The following is a 16,910-nucleotide window of genomic DNA, read 5'->3' as shown; positions in this document are numbered from 1 at the left end:
CCATAATCCTTATCACAACCAACTTACCATGAAAAAGAAACAGAATAACTATATATCCTATATGGAGTAAATAATCCAAATATTTATTGTTGTATATCCTACACATTGTCACAAATTATCTGTATCCCACAAAGTTAGGTGTCCACGACAGCACATAAAGTAGATCTGACCTGATAGGTGTTTCCACCAAAGTTTATATATTTGGCGGTGCGATTGAAAGGATCAAATATAGCTGCTGCTACTACTGTTACCTTCATGTGTACTGTAAAGCAACAGATTTTAACCAATTAGGAATGAGGAAAACCAAAATATCTTATAATATAAATATATCATGTTTCTTATAATCGAGCATAATTTTTTGGATATCTGATTAAAAACAGCTCACATAGATCATTTTCAGAAGTGCAGTTGAATTCGTAATTGTTAATTACACATCAATTAAGTCATTTCTGTTAGTAGTTGGATGGTTTAGTAGATCTAATAGCAGATAAAAGTAGAATGGCACCAAATATGGAAGACACAGTAGCTTGAAAAGATGGAGATATACTTCAAAAGCATCACAAGTGCACTGGTGTCATCTGCTTGCTCGATTCAATTGCACGAGTGAGCAGTGGCACCCTGGGCATCAAGGTACTGAAATCAAGGATCAATATATTTTCCTCTTACAGGTTTCTGAAGCAACTATCAATACTATTAACATTATCAATGCTTGTCATTTTGACAGTGACAACAGTTTTCACTGCAAACAATTAACTCTATAACTTTTGCATTGTAAATGATTGTATCATGGACTATACAATGTACATCTATCAAGTGTAAAAAATTCATCAAGATCTCAGTACCAAAACCAGTAAAACATTTCATAGCGTATCTTGGTATTTCACTTCTGGAAGAGAAATTAAAAGGTTGTTATATACTGTAAATAGGTAGTTTTACTTCTCTCTTGCAACACAGCTGTATAAGTTGCATAAGGGCATCAAGTTTTTGTTTGCTTGCCTTCGCAATCAAAAACCTTTCAGTGAACATGTTTGGCAGGTACCACATCCTCTTCCACACAGAGAGTTATCCCACATAAACATGTCATTTTTAAAGTAGGGTATTATAAAGGTTGAGTGAGACACAAAATAAAGCAATTCGAACGGAAATATTCTTCAAAATACTTCATAGCTTGGCTTGTTAGCTTACAATTTATTTGTGGTACTTTACTGGAAGCTCCAATGTGTTTGTTATTTAAATATGTAAAGAAATCCTAAAGCTTGAAAGCCATGTAGCAATTTTGCATATCCAACTATCATTGACAAAGCCGCTCTACAAAAAGTTTCAAGCCTACATCTTTGAGGACAAAAATAAGCTGAAGAAGATTTTATTGGCTGCTGATAAGGTTATTTTTATTTTCGTGCAAATAAAATATCTTTACATAATTTAATGTTGAAGATATCAAATGTGTTTAATTTCATAATGGGTTTTTACTCCTTGAGTTAGGTCATGCCTTAGGCCCAACCTTATATAATGTTTTCACATTTAGTTTATAGCATGACATGTAACGGATAGCAACAACATTTCCCTCTTACAAAAATACGACAAATTTTCATCATTTCAAGGGTGAATTCTAGTTAATGAAATTGATTTTGTACATATCCTACACAAAAGATACTAAAGTCGTTCATACCAAAAGCTTTAGTGCATACTAAGTAGGTAATTGAATATGGTACAAAAAAGCTGGCTTTACCAGAATGAATGACCAAAGAAGAACATGATTCAAAATTGTTATGCTACTTTGACGAAGTTGAAAATTTCAAACTGAAATGTCTGTAATTTTATACCAAAGTCATGAGCTCGAATTGAACGCACTACAGAAATTTTGTAGCATACAAAAAATATCATGGAATAGATGGTAGCATTTCTTTTAATACATATTTGGCAAAAAATGCATGAGAACGATTAATAATATTAACCGTTCTCATGCATTTTTTGCCAAATATGTATCAAAAGAAATGCTACCATCTATTCCATGATATTTTTTGTATGCTACAAAATTTACTGTTGTAAATTCTGTTAATTATTGAGTTACTGTTGTAATTCACAATTAGGAGACATAAGCAATGCAGATTTTGCAAGAGCAAATGCTCCTAAATCCTAAAACCACAAAATATTTGTGTACGCCTTTCTTTAGACATTAAACTCTTTATTACAATGATATTTCAAATTAGTCTTTAATTACCATCAAGTATATGAAGAAGAGTCCACTATAGAAAAATGTCTTGTGCATATATGATAGTCATTCTAGTCATTATCTAGTCTGCAAATTACAAACCATGCATTTATGATGATGCATCTTTTGCCACCGTTTGTCTTGATTCTTTTACACAATTAAATCTTTAATGATGTTGGTGGTCTAGAATGCATCAGCTGTAAATAGAAGGTGGGAGTTCAATTCTCAAAAAAACAATAGTGGTGACAAGAAGGGTGAAGCAAACTTGATTTGCTTTCGCTGCTGAATTAGCCATTCAGTTTAGGCTGCATTCTGACAAGCAATTGGCCAATCAGATTTTGACAAAAAGAGAACCATGAATGGCTTATTAAATGGTAGCATCATCAGAAAATACACAGCATTAAATATCCCTAAAAATCAGAAATTATTATGTGCAACGCCTGACACTTGGCTTTGGCTGAAATTGCGGCTGCCAACTTCAAAGTAATGCTATCCATCAAAAAACTTAATAATGAATGTATTAGGAAAAATTGTAGTAGAAAAGATTTTAGAACAGTTGACAAGTATTAGATCTCTGATACACAATAGTACTAGCGCGACTACCAAATTTTATGAAACCTAGAAGGTTGTCTAGATGTAACATTTTTCTATAAAATTATACAAGTGGGAGCATAATATGTGTCATGGTACATGTTTTCCTGTAGTTTCTATTACAATGTTACTTTTTGAATGCTTTCCTTTAGCGATTGATTGTGTATTCAGCTTGCTACTTTATTTCCTCACCTCCACATATCAATTGATTGACAAGATTAGCAAAAACAGCAGGTGCATGAAAACCGAAGCGTAACTCAGACAATTGCTTCGACAGCTATAGTAATAGATAAAATGCAGGTAAAACACAAAGATGAGTAATTGATTCATAGATATGAGCTAGAGGCAAACACAACAGCTACATTTACAAGATAAGCTTGCAAGTCTGATAACTATTTGTTGCCTTATTTAAATAATATTCCTTCTGTATTCCATAGTGCAAATAATGTCTCTGGTTTTATTGAAGAAAGCAGAATAAGAGGGAAAACTATAGAGGAAGGTATATAATCAAAGGCAGAAGATACAGTATGTACTGGTTAACTACTAAGTTTATATAGGTATATTCTAATCTATCATTTTTTTAAATCCTTATAAAGATTGTCTTCAAATTTTCAAAAACTAGCCTTCACTACGAGCATGAGCAACAGAGCAAGTGTTTTTGTTGAAAGCAAGCCAAAACTAAAAAAATTTTTAGCGTCCTAAAATTATCGCTGTCAAACTAACTTTCTTTTAGTGAGAATTGTCTGCACACTACAATAAAAAACGACAACTCCTACTTCAACGCGCGTTACTAAAGTCAACGCTTTCGAGCAAGTTACATGTCGTGTACAAGATTACAAGCACAAATGCATATTAGTTACCCATGTGCGCTTTGCATGCCGATCACGAAATATTTTTCTGTATGTATGTCAAGTTAATTTGCTTGTTCATTCTTGTACTGGAGTCAAAATATAAAATAGTACATATACGTCTAACACGCTGTTAGGAGTGCTAACATACTGTTAACGCACTGAACGAACTACCTACAGGCTACAAGGGCTGAAAATAACACTTCGGCTTTAGCATCACATACAAAACAAGCTTACGATATGATATTTCGCAGACGAATAGTGTTGCCGAAGGGCTAGCTGATGCTAGCGAAATTTGAGGTTTTTTATTACAAGTTATCCGGTATTTAGGCTATACACAAACTATAAAAATTATTATGTTACATTAGTCATTACATTTCATCTTTTTCTAAAATCTTTAAAACCGTTCATTATTGGTCAACTTTGTTAATTCTAACCAATCCGGACTTTGTGAAAGAACTTTTACAAAACACAAAGGAAAAAACTTGCACCGATAATATTTCATTACTGGCACGCTTACCGTAATCCGACTTCTATAATGTTTTATATCAGTTAGACGCGTTGGTATTATTGGTTTATAATCCAAAATATTGATTAAGGTTGCTTCAAATCACCAATGTTGATTTTTTGAACTTAGCTTTGAAGACCCACAATTTGTAACTTTCTGTTGCATTCTGAGGGTCAACTTCATTCTGAGGGGTAGCACCTAAAAGAGGGGTGCTTCTAAAAGATCTGGATACAACCCCTCACTGCCAGTTCTCATGAGGTGTTTGATTTTTGCCGTTAGTGTTCATATACAGTTTTAGAAGAACTATTCGTTGTTCGTTTTAACATTGCTTACACTCTCTTTTTTGTAATATTTAATTTGAAGTGAACACTCTTGCTTTTCATCTCAATAGCATTAATGCTGTTTTACCTGGTAATGCATTCAAATATGTACACAGCAATATTTGTATCACTGCTCACACACATGCCTGCCAACCCAAGAGTGAGGCAATGCTTGAGATTTGGTTTTGGGGCAATTGATGTATCAATGATAGTATGTATAAAATTGTGGAAATTGGGGCAAAAATCTCACGCATTTTAATTTTTTCTTTGTGGTGATTGCGTGAGTCTCACGCCGAATGCATGAGTCTCACGCCCAATGCGTGAGAATTGCCAGGTATGTTCACACAACACTAGCACCAGAACTTGTTGACTAGTTTGTGTACATACAATAGCAGGTTATTTATATACCAGCCCATCTCATCCCAAACAGGATTTATCGTATTTAAAATATAAAAATTAGATGACAACAATAAGATAGTTTAAAGTTGTTAAGAAAGTTTATAACTGATAAATATTTTTTTCAATATTAACATTTGCTAGGAGCACTTAAAGAAGGTGCATTACGACTTGCAGTCCTTGTGGAGACTGACGTAGTCTAACAAGGTTAAACTTTCAGCTACTTGACTGATAAAAGTTTGTTGTATATGAGAGTTTTGGTTACTCAGCCAAGAGTGCCAGTTCGAGAAGAATCGCTCTGTCTTAGCAACACTAATGAGTTGGGTCTGTGTAACTGTTTATTCAACTCTGTCTATTTATGTGTTTCTCTACACTGCACTAAAATACCGTTCAGCCCTTTTCGGGACTGTCAAAACTTGTTATTTTCATCTACAAAATATGTAAAAGCTGTAAAAAAATTGAATAAAATCAAATAAAACTGTCTACTGAAGTCAAATGAAAAGTAAAAACACTAAGTGAACTTTCAAATACCAAAAGGAAGTTGCTACTTAGCTGTGGAGTTTTTGATATCAATTTTACACAATCTTGTATTATTAACTAAATATTTGTATCCTGATTTTTTGACAGTTATTTTCAACTTCACGAGTGATATTAGAGCGTAACCCCAATTAATGGAGCATTTGAGCGGTGAAGCTTACTAAGGAGGCATCCATTTTAGCTTCTTAATTGTAATAGTGTATAAGCTTGGTGCACTTCATTACAAGATTTCTATAGAATATACAAGTTATCATGGAATTGTATCAACTTTGCCAAGTTTTGTCTAGCATTATGCTTCGCAGTTAAGTTGACTTTTGTTGGGACATATTTTAGCATTTGAAAAGTTGGTAAGAGTACGGTATCTCATTTATGTATCAAACTACAACTTTTTCGTACTTGTATGTCTGGTAGCTTTTTGCTGAGCTGCAAGCTTTCTTCGCTGCACCCGTTGGAATTTGGAATAACCTTTTTTCTTTTAGTATACATAGCAAGTAATATAACCAAAACTATCAAAATTCTAGAAATTAAGGAGTAAACTAAAATTGTAACCATACAATTATTATTTTAATATTTTTGTGTGAATTGATTTAGTATGATATTAGCAGATTTTAGCGGACACTGGTAGTAAGCTTGGCAATGCCTTGGGTATCCTTCATTTTCAATCAGATAGCCAGCAGGGGGTGTTCAGGTTCCCAGGAACCAGACGGAGTTTTGTCATCAAATATATTTGGTGACCTGGCAGAATGCACGAAGCATATGCTTGTGAAGTTTGGATGAAATTAGCCAAAGATGTGGCAATATGTAGCATTTATGCAGACGCACAATGACAAAGTAGGATTTATTAATATAGATTAACATTAATTATATTGTAAATATATATTAATATATATGAATACTATATTTATTAATATAGTATTCTATATTTTTATATAGAATACTCACGTATTCAGATCTAATATTAATGTGCACTTATAATGTATTTACAAGATAGTATTTTATTTACTATCTATCCAAGTATAAATAGATGGCCTCAGTTTTTGTTTCATATTATAAGGTAATGTTGTAAAACTGTTTCACCTTTTCTATTCTTCTAGCTTGCCCTCAGTATGTCTATTTTTTCAGCTGAACTCTAGATTTCATTACCTCTACCAACTTCACTCTGTGTATGAAAACTTCATGATGGGCAAAGATGATGTCAACACATTTCTTTCGTCACTGAAGAGACAGGAACAAGAGGAAAGGTTTGTTAACGCAAACCTATCATTATGAAATTGTTTATATTACATAATCATTCATCATTTCTTTGCACATAAACAAACACCTATATGAAATAGAAAGAACTTCATACTCATGTCTTAAACGGCAGCCATTGGCTAGAACTTTTGGTTATTTGAGTTTCAAGCGTCAATGATGAAAGCATTCCATGAAAGCATGGCCAGGGAAAGCATTCCATTCTGTATCAATTTCAAACCTTGTTCAGTCTGTTTATTGTTTAGTGATAACACAGACTCGTTTTGTTCCCTAGAAGCACAGTAGAATATATAATGAATTCATCATTGAACTATGCAGCAGTGCTTGTTTTTAAATTCATCACTCAAGATAATTTTTATTAACCTTCTGCTGTTACTGTCAACAGCTTTAAACCTTCTTTTTGGCTCGCTTTCTGTTGTTTCTAGGTAAGTAGGTAAGATTTTATGTTTGCTTATTCACTCTAAACTCACAATATATACCGTAAAACCTCTAATTAAATGCCACGGTGCTCTATTTTTCAACTAGAGGTTTTATGGTATCTGCGCATGCTTTGTCATACAAAAAGATTCAGTTTTACTAGTTTCAATTGCCAATCATTTTGACTCTTTATTTGATTATCAGTCAATATGGTTTATAGCATTTCAGCTGAGCTGAGTACATTGTTGTAAGTCTTCTGTATTCTGAACATTGACTTTATAATTGCGACACTAATATACTGTACTAGCAAATTACCAATTTCAGTCATAGAAAAACACTTTACCAATCGCTAATAAGACTAACAATAAGTGACAAGTTTTTTGTATGACAATGCAATCCATCAATTCACATTTGGTTGTCAAGAGTAGATTTAAAATGAGTGAGATATAATGTCTGATATAGTAGGAATAGGAAAGTATCATAGTAGTTCAACAATAATTTATTCTGGATTTTGGCCATTCATATGGGATGCGAATTCCCAAAATCCAATATATAGGTTCTGGTCGTTCTTCAACTATGTATTGCTATTTGAAGGTTGAATCGGACAAAACCCAAACCAAATGTAAAACTGGCCGCCAGAATGTTTGTTATGACAGCTGATAAACCTCTAGATGACATTGAAATAGACCATAATAATTCAGGGTTTTTCGATGATCTATTCTACAAGGAAGTTGCTCAAGAAGATGCCAAACGTTCTCAGAAGCAACAGGAAACAGACCCATCATTGCAACTACCTGATTCTAATCCAACCGGTCATAATTTTATTGAAGACCAGTACTTTGGAGAGTCATTAGAGACTCGTGTTGAGACTCTGGCTACTCCTAATAGTAATTCATCCTTTAAGCCTAAAATAGAAAAAAATTCTGACATGGGTTTAATTGACAGTCAATACTTTGACGCTGAAACCAGTAAAGTACCTTCTAAGAACTGTACTGAAAAAAGCCATTCATCTGTAGCGCAGCCCTCAGCATTCAGCACCCATCAAGAGAATTTTTCTCACATTGACACGCAATACTTCGCTATGAATGGTAGCAGAGACATTCCTGTTGTGGAAAATTCTATGGTGGGTCAAAGTCAAAACATAGCTTCTTGGCTTGATGTTCGCTCAAATGAATCTAGCTCAATTGATTCTCCCAAGTTAAATGAGTTAAGTCGGGCTGTTAGCCATGACTATGAAGTCACCAAGGAGCTGATGGTTGAAGTAGAGTCTCAGCACAATGATGCCCCGAAACAAAAAAACTCACAGTAAGTACTTTTTTCCGTAAAGGCTGGTTCACACTATATCGTCAGACGTCGGTGTTAATCACACAATACTTCGGTGATCGTCTGTAATAAAGGTTTTCGCACTATCACAGACCCATCCGCATTTACATCAGCGGACTGTCCACAGCATAGCGTTGTCGTTATACAATACGGTTGTGAAAATGGTAAAATACTAGTCAAGATGAATCAATCAATTCGCAACGGCCAATCACCATCGCTGAAATGGTACACGTTGCACAAAGTTTGACAGCTGCAAACTTTCCCGATCGTAACTGCGTTGCCTCGACAATGCCATCCGTTTATGGTGCACATAATTGATGAATAATCACTGAGAGGACAACTCCGATATATGACAATATAGCGTGTACTAGCCTTAAGAATTTACTGTTACCCTTTTTTCAATTCTAATATTCATAGATGGAAAAGTATGTGCTTAACGAACACAAATTTTAACATATTCAGTCTTCCTTAGTTAAGTTACTGATCATCCTCATCATACCTGAGTCTGTTTGTAAACATTTCTCAAGTGGTTGTTTTCATCAACCAAAACATCAACTATCAAACCAAATATTTGCTAGTAAATTAGCACTGAAATTCTCATCGAATAAGATATTTTATTCAGTAACCTCAATAAAAACTCGCATTGAAAAAATATTTTGGTTGCAATATTTTTACTGATATAACATACTGAATGAAATAACTCTCTGGACTCATCTAACGATAAATCTCTAACCTTTTCTCTGCGGAATAATTATGCAACTATCTTGCTGTTACACTCGACAATAAAATTGAACTGCTGTACAATTTTACTTTATTTTATTAGCAACAAAAAGATTTGGAATCGTAGAACGCCCGATTTCATTTTTCCTGAAACACAACATTTTAAAAAAGACATTTGGTTTGCAGAAAAAATTTAAGAAGTTGATTGAAAACATTGGTCTCTAGAGTCTTTTGGATAGTAGGCAGTATCGGATGCATGAGGAAGTCAAACAAAACCTAGTTTATCAAGAGGCTGTTAATTATTACCTGATCAGTTTGCTATGGCACAAATATGTCTAACTGGTTCACATGATGTTTCCTTGTTCATTCTGTGGATACTTGATATATGAATTGCTAAGAGTGATTAATCTCTCTGAACTATACAGTGAAAATGCATGATGATGTCCACATTCTACATGTGTATGATGCAGTTCAATTTTGGGCCAACTGATGATTTCCGTGTTTTAGTAGTAAAATAAATATCATGTTACCATGGCTTCGGAAACCATTCAACAAATATTTTTGTGTAATGGAAGTGAACCGTGCCAAGCTTTGTAATTCTGAAATTCTGACATCCTTGGATTAGTGGTCAGCGCAAGAAAGATGACGAAAGGCCTATGAGAAGGAGTAAAATTGGAGTAGACACAATCAACTCCTACTTGCCAGACTTGGACACCAAGCCTTCCTATGAAGTAGTTGACATTCTCATGGATAACATTGTCTTTCATGATGGTATAAAAATAACAAATATTAATATAACAAATATATAAATAATGCTATAAAAATATCCATGTTAATCTTTCAGCACTGCTAGTTGATTAAGCCATCAATTTATTTGTTCAAATGCTACATACATGCATTATTGTATTGTGTTTTAATTACTTTAGCTGAAAGCTAAAGTTCTGAAAGCTTTAGTACTGAAGGTTGTTTAATTAATGTCTTTTCCACCACATCCTGTTATACATTTCTCTCGGTTTTAGGGCCATGCATATGCATGTGTTCCCAACGCCTGACACCATCCAGTTTATCAGCGGTATTGTATTTTGTAGAAAAACTCGTCTGCATCAATAAACCATACAGTCTACCTACTCAAGGTAAGTGTTGATTGACTTTTGGTCTGTCATTTGTTGTCACACGATTTCACTAACAAAATTCATATTAATTTGATTTTTTTGTTGGGTTTAGACTTTTCTCTATAAATATGTGGAGTTTATATCTGCTCTGGCACCATCTCAAGCTTTCTTTTTGTAATAATGTTTATTACCATAGCATACAGTCTGACGTTAGTTTTTGACCGCAGTCCATTTCTCATTACCGTATAAATTATATAAATAATCGTAGCCCATTTCATGACTATGAAGCAACATTATGCACAAGGTTATGCTACGACTTCTAGTGTCAGATTCACAACTAGCAAAGAGACATCTGCCCATCGTAATTAAATGACTGTGGTTAAAAGAAAATGCGTTGAGTTACTAACGAATAAGTAAAGAAATCGTTACCGGAAACGGCTTTACTAGGATTCAATGATGGTCCAACATGCACCAAAATATATTTTTAACTTTGAACTTATTAAACTAGTAGAAACATCTGCTAAAATTTTGTTTTCTCGTTCAATTAACATAGTATCATGCTTTACCAATCATATAAAACAATGTTAAAATTATGTGTTTACTTTCACTTTAAGTAGTTCACATTATTTTTGCAACACAATTGTACACTAAGAGAGTATATCATATTTGAACTACACTGTATTTCTCAAAAATACTTAATTAACACATAGAGCAGGCTAGACTGGGGCATGTATTGCAGTATCCATAGCCACTCATACAGTCGACTCGTTTCTTTAGATTTTTTGTATCAAATGAGTAGAAATAATTTGTGTATTTTATTCGAATAAAAGATGAAGATAAAATGCTACACCAATTCACTGCCCTCATAATATAGTAAGTATTTTGTAAACAACATATGGGCATACAATGGTTGACTACTAAAGATAATGAGAGTGAGTGTCAGCTGGCAACCGAGTTGTGTCCTCGGTTTTTATACTTATCTCAGGGCTGCTGGAGCTCTTAAGTTTTTGTTCAACAACTCCAGGAAGGTCCGATGTCAGAATTGTCTTTTGACATATGGAGAGAAATGTATCAGATTTTTTGTTTGAACTCCGATTTGTTTAAGATCTGAGACGTTCAAAAAAAGAGTTTGGACTACAACAGGAGAGGGAAAATTGGATCCAACATTTTGTTCAATGTCAACCTCATATGTATCAGAGCTGAACTTCAAAATACGCGATGCTAGCTAATTAGACCGTTTATTTACCTTTAGAATAGGTCACCAAAAAGGAATTTATCAAATGTTTATGTTTATATTCTTTTTATTTTACAAGTAACTGCTACATCTGGTCATAGATGCCTTTCTGTGTGATTGGGCACCAAATTATCACAAACACATGCAGATGATGCCACATGTGCATTTGCTGAAAAAGCTGATGGGCCTGCTATAAGCCACACCACAGCTGTCAATTCCTGTAGACACCCCCTAGTCTCTTGAATACAAGTGGTTATAGTGTAATTCGGTCATATTATTGGTGACTTATATGCTGGTTTATTGCTATCACAATTTAACATTTTTGTATTTGGTAGGGGGTCCAGGGGTTCATCACAGCGTGTACAAGTACCTGTCCAATATAGCCAAAAGACTTCAATATGATGGAAGTTTGCATTTATGTCATAGACTGGATAAAGATGCTTCCGGAGTCCTGCTGCTTGCTAAGTACGTAATGGTGCATTACAATAAAGATAACTTTTTTACGGTTTTAAAGTTGGAGTAAACATCAACTTTGTTATGTACTAACACAATCTATTAACAAATTAATTTATTTAAAAGGTTTTGAAGTTTTTTCATTTAAACTACAAGTGTCACGTACAACTTTTATCGTATTTTCTAGGTAAATCAGCCATGCTGATTCCAATTTTGTACTCAAAATAAAGATTGGTCCACTAATCTTCAAAACCATTTAGGCTTTTTTAAAGCGTTTCAATATCCGTTTTGAAAACAGCACAATCGGCATTACAAGCTCCGCCCATAAAAATGTGACGAAACCTAGCTTTTTAAGGAATGGAAGTTAAGGATATTTAGTCCGATTTAGAATAATAGAGATGGGTGTCTTAAAATCCATTATTATCTAAATCTAGCCTATAAAATAATCTCAGTCTTTTATGAAAGGTAAATGAACTATTTAAAATTGCTCGTAGCTTGTTACATGATGTTTAAATAGGCTGAACGCTGAGAAAAATGAGCTCAAAAAGGGTGGTATTATCACAAGCTAGCGTAGTTATCGCGCTTTTTTAAATATGCAATGCTAAATAGCTTATCTACCTTTCAAAAAAGACTGAGATTATTTTTAAGGCTGAATTTAGACAATAATGGATTTTAGAACATCCATCTCTATTATTCTACATCTGTCTAAACATCTCTAACTTCCATTCCTGAAAAAGCTAGTTTTCGTCACATATTTATGGGTGGAGCTTGTAATGCCGATCCTGTTGTTTTCAAGACCGATATTAAAACGCTGTAAAAAAAGCCTTTATTACTCTGAAAGTTAGTGGATCAATCTTTATTTTGAGTACAAAATCGGAATCAGCTTGTCTGATTTACCTAGTAAATATGATAAAAGTTGTACGTGACAGTTATGGTTTAAATGGGATCTGTAGCTCATATGTGAGTCATGTGTGCTAACAGCACCATATGGGGTGTGTCGCTACGCCATCCCTGTATGTAAACTTAGTAAATGTGTGCTAATAGTGACCTTCACTCACCCATATTTTGACATATGCATGATATTAAATACTCACATTGTAGGGGTGAGGAGCAAGCTGTCAAAATCAAACGGCGATTTGAGACAAGGGATATAGAAAAGAAGTACATGGCCATAACCTTTGGTGTTCCTAAACCAGCATCCGGTGTCATTGATATACCCATAGCTGAAGAGAGCCTGGTTCAACAGCACTATCGGGTATATGCACAGAAATTTATCTCTAGTAACCTATTGGCCATGCTGTTCTTGCTGCACCAAATCTTCCCTCCCACAGAATTGCCGATGATGTCTTGGTAGGCTACTTTAGCGGTAAAAAAAATTCTCTTCATTATTATGTTACACTAGTACGCTTGCCAGTCATGTGCAGTGTGAGAGATCATCATGAGTAATCAGTATATGGAGGATTATCCATTAAATGATTAGTGTTGGGGCTGCATGATTGCCTTCAAACCTGATGCCCCAGGTTTGATTCCTGTGGGAAGGAATTTTTTTCTTAAAGTTTTTAGGAAAAACTAGGTTTCGGAAAGATGGACGGACACTGTTTTTATACTAAGATAGTCGGTTTTTAGATATATGTGTATAGAATATACACCTCCAACGGTCTGTGAAAAGCATTGCAGCTGCGCTATGATATACATTATGTACTCATGCAAGGCTTAAATACTTGATTAGTTCAAACCAAACCACCAAGACAGATTTGTCTATTTCGCTTAAAATATCTAATAATTTCTAAAAATAATATGCTTAAGAACTATTATTTGTAAACCTTTTTAGTCTCAGGATTTTATTAAAATTTCATTTGGTGTTTTAAGGAGTTATTGTAGACATAGATTCATATATATCTTACTGTAAATCATACTAGATACTGTGGTAATCCCCAGATTGCAATCTTTCTGACAAGCACAAATATGTCGCAGGTCTGTTAACTGTAGTTACAACAATTCAAGCGAAAATCAAGAGTCCTTTTATAAAAATTCTGTTATTGAAAGTGTTAAAGTTGTGGTTACTGTTGTTACTGTTTTAGCCAATGATATTCTTGTATAAGCTTTTTGGATTGCTTTTTAGTTTAAACTTTCAGAGGTTTTTGTCATGTAAATGTATATAAGGCAACAAAATGAGATACTTTTTAACGCTAGCATATCACTGATATATGGCTAACATATCACTAACATATCGCTAGCATATCATTAACATATGGCTAACATATCGCTAGCATATTGCTAACATATCGCCAACATATCACTAACTAATTTTAATTTAATTAATCTTGTTGCCTATTGCAATCCAAACTTTATAGCAAAAATATTTGTGGTTTGTATCAATGCACCCAAATGACACCTAAATCTCTCTCACCATTCTAGTGTATGATGATGATCTACTAATTGTTAGTTTTAAATCACTGTATAGCATTTTTATATACATAGTCTTAGTTCTATCATTTTCTAGTCAATTCTCCTACCCATAACGACGAAGACGAGGCGTAGAGGGGCTCACCTTGCTCAAACAGAATACAGAGTTCTGCGATACAATGAGACCGCTGCTCTTGTGGAGCTTCAACCATTTACTGGTCAGTTTTGTTTTTAAGTGATCAATTTAGATTCTAAATTGGTCACTAATCAGAATCTAAATTTTAGACTGTGGTCATGCTCAAAATTAATTTTGGCACTTTCAGTCTATTATGACTAAGCCAATGCCATTGTATCAGAGTCTATTTTTAAAAATAGTCAGAATTGTAATTTTTTTCAAAGCTTATGCTACTAAGATAGATTAAATGTCTTCCACATACTTGCGATCAACATTTGTCTGAAAAGTTCTTTCTTATGAGCATCTTTATAGAGCATAAATAGAATGCTTCAAAATATTCTATGTGTCATACATCTAACTTTGTGAAAAGCTTCCTTCAAAAGACATGCTATCACAAAATGTTTACGCATGCACTATTTTGTTATCTAAATATGTCAAATAACAGAATTAGATATTTTCAAACATATCGCTAACGTATCCCTAACATATCGCTAACGTGTCTGCCCATGACAACCTTATCAAAACTCTGCTTAGGATTGATTGCTTCAGCATACAGATATCTTCGAAGCAGTCACATTTTCGGGCTCACTAACATATCCCTAACTGAGATTCTCTTTGAACCCATCATCAGTTTTTAGAGTAAAATGGACAAAATTTTAAGGCCAGCTGGCAAGGTTATGTAATTTATATTTGACTTGGCCAGCAATTATTACGTTTATATTGTCGTTATATGTTTTATATTTCACCCTAATTAGTTTGTTTAGCGAAAGGGCTGTGAACCTTTTTCATTCAGTTCCTCTCCCTTATGCCTTTTCATAAATTTGATTCCCCCACACTGTTAACTCACAAGACTAGAAACAACCGATACAAATTATAATCCCATTTTAATGTGCATATCTAAACATATAGCAACATATTATTAATTTTTATACAGCACGCATACAACGCACAACAATACATGACCTTCGACATGGCAGTGAATTGGTTTATGACTAGGTTAACTTACTATCCAATCAAAATCCAGATGGGCGTGTTTACATTTATCTGGGTTCTGACTAGTAGCTCATTATTAGCAACTAGTGTTATAGATAAAACCAAAATGCTGAAGGATGAAACCCAAACTCACACGGCACTGCAGGACATATATTAAAAATCTATCAAATCAGACCTCTCTGTTCCCCCCTTGTATATCCAAAATTCCCCCTAAGGGGAATTCCTCCCTGGTTGGGAACCCCTGGTTTAGCGCTTGTTTTGTCATTTCTGCCTGGGCTCACTTTGTTTATTAACACTGAATTTTAAATAATAGGCTTATCAATATTAAATCAAATGGTTAGATTAAAACGAAGTAAATGAGCAAATATTTTCCTTCACTAATTATTATGTCATAATTGTAAGGAAATGAGTTTGAAAAGTAATTTTGATGGTATAATATGAGTTATATAATAAAATACCATTGGTTAGATTTCCATTAGTACTAAAGCTCTATTATGTTGTAAGGTCGCAAGCACCAGCTGAGAGTTCACCTGGCCGATGGCCTTAGTACCCCAATTCTCGGGGATCATAAGTACTCTCATAGAGATAAACTGGCTCCTCAGGTATGCTCTACAATGATCGCAATTGATTCATTAAAGTCATGTTGTTTCCCTTAGAGAGAGATCTGGCAAAACCACCCTGCCATTTTATAGCGTTGTAATTTTTATCCTGCGTCTTATTTATCCACCGTCTTCTGTCTTATACACGTAAACCACTTTACAAAAGGTTGCTATGCATTCATTCATATGTGCTTCTGTTATATTATGTATAGTCTATTAAATGAAGCTTTATTTGTTTGTCACTTGACGAGAGTTGATACGGTTGATCTCCGTACTGAAATTCAAGTCTGCTCAAATTGCAGGAGATTCTGTAGGTGCGCACATGGTGATTAGCCAAATGTACAAGTAGTCCATATTCTCCCTCTTCTAGCAAAAAACCTACTTCTTAGATTCACATTAAATTTACAAATCAATAACTTTTGATTTTTCATCAAAGAAAAGCCTTGGCTATTACTCACAAGTCTACCAATGTATGAATCCATGAGGTGCTGAAAAGAAATATTTTCCGTTATTCTAGCGATTGACCAAAGACATACTGGCCAAATTCAACATGGAACAGAGTCAAGTGAGGAACATGCCTATGCACCTGCATGCTCGCAGTCTCCTGTTACCCGGCTACTTTCCTAATGGCAAGGGACTTGTGCTCAGTGCTATGATTCCCAAGTTCTTTTCCTTTTCCATCAAAAGATTAAAGTTTTTCAGATAATGTACTTGCATCTCTCGATATATAGCAAGGCCTATAAATAGAATAAGTGTCATTCCAGTCAATTGCCCCATTCGTCTATTGAAGGTTTATTCAGTGCCACAAAAGCATG

At 34.3% G+C, this 16,910-nt stretch overlaps 1 protein-coding gene across 1 annotated transcript; it reads left to right on the top strand.

Annotated features, from left to right (window-relative positions):
* Positions 1–3,623: 3,623 nt before the first annotated feature.
* LOC137393024 (pseudouridylate synthase RPUSD4, mitochondrial-like) lies at positions 3,624–16,841 on the top strand. Its single transcript, XM_068079406.1, has 10 exons — positions 3,624–3,702; positions 6,535–6,653; positions 7,675–8,385; positions 9,749–9,894; positions 10,212–10,256; positions 11,805–11,934; positions 13,024–13,177; positions 14,426–14,546; positions 16,001–16,098; positions 16,613–16,841. Exons 1-10 carry the CDS (start codon positions 3,649–3,651, stop codon positions 16,799–16,801), a joined length of 1,767 nt encoding a protein of 588 aa, XP_067935507.1. The 5' UTR covers positions 3,624–3,648; the 3' UTR covers positions 16,802–16,841.
* The last annotated feature ends 69 nt before the right edge of the window (positions 16,842–16,910 follow it).

Source organism: Watersipora subatra, chromosome 4 (assembly GCF_963576615.1).
Source record: "Watersipora subatra chromosome 4, tzWatSuba1.1, whole genome shotgun sequence".
Taxonomy (NCBI): domain Eukaryota; kingdom Metazoa; phylum Bryozoa; class Gymnolaemata; order Cheilostomatida; family Watersiporidae; genus Watersipora; species Watersipora subatra.
This window is presented reverse-complemented; position numbering and strand designations above follow the sequence as displayed.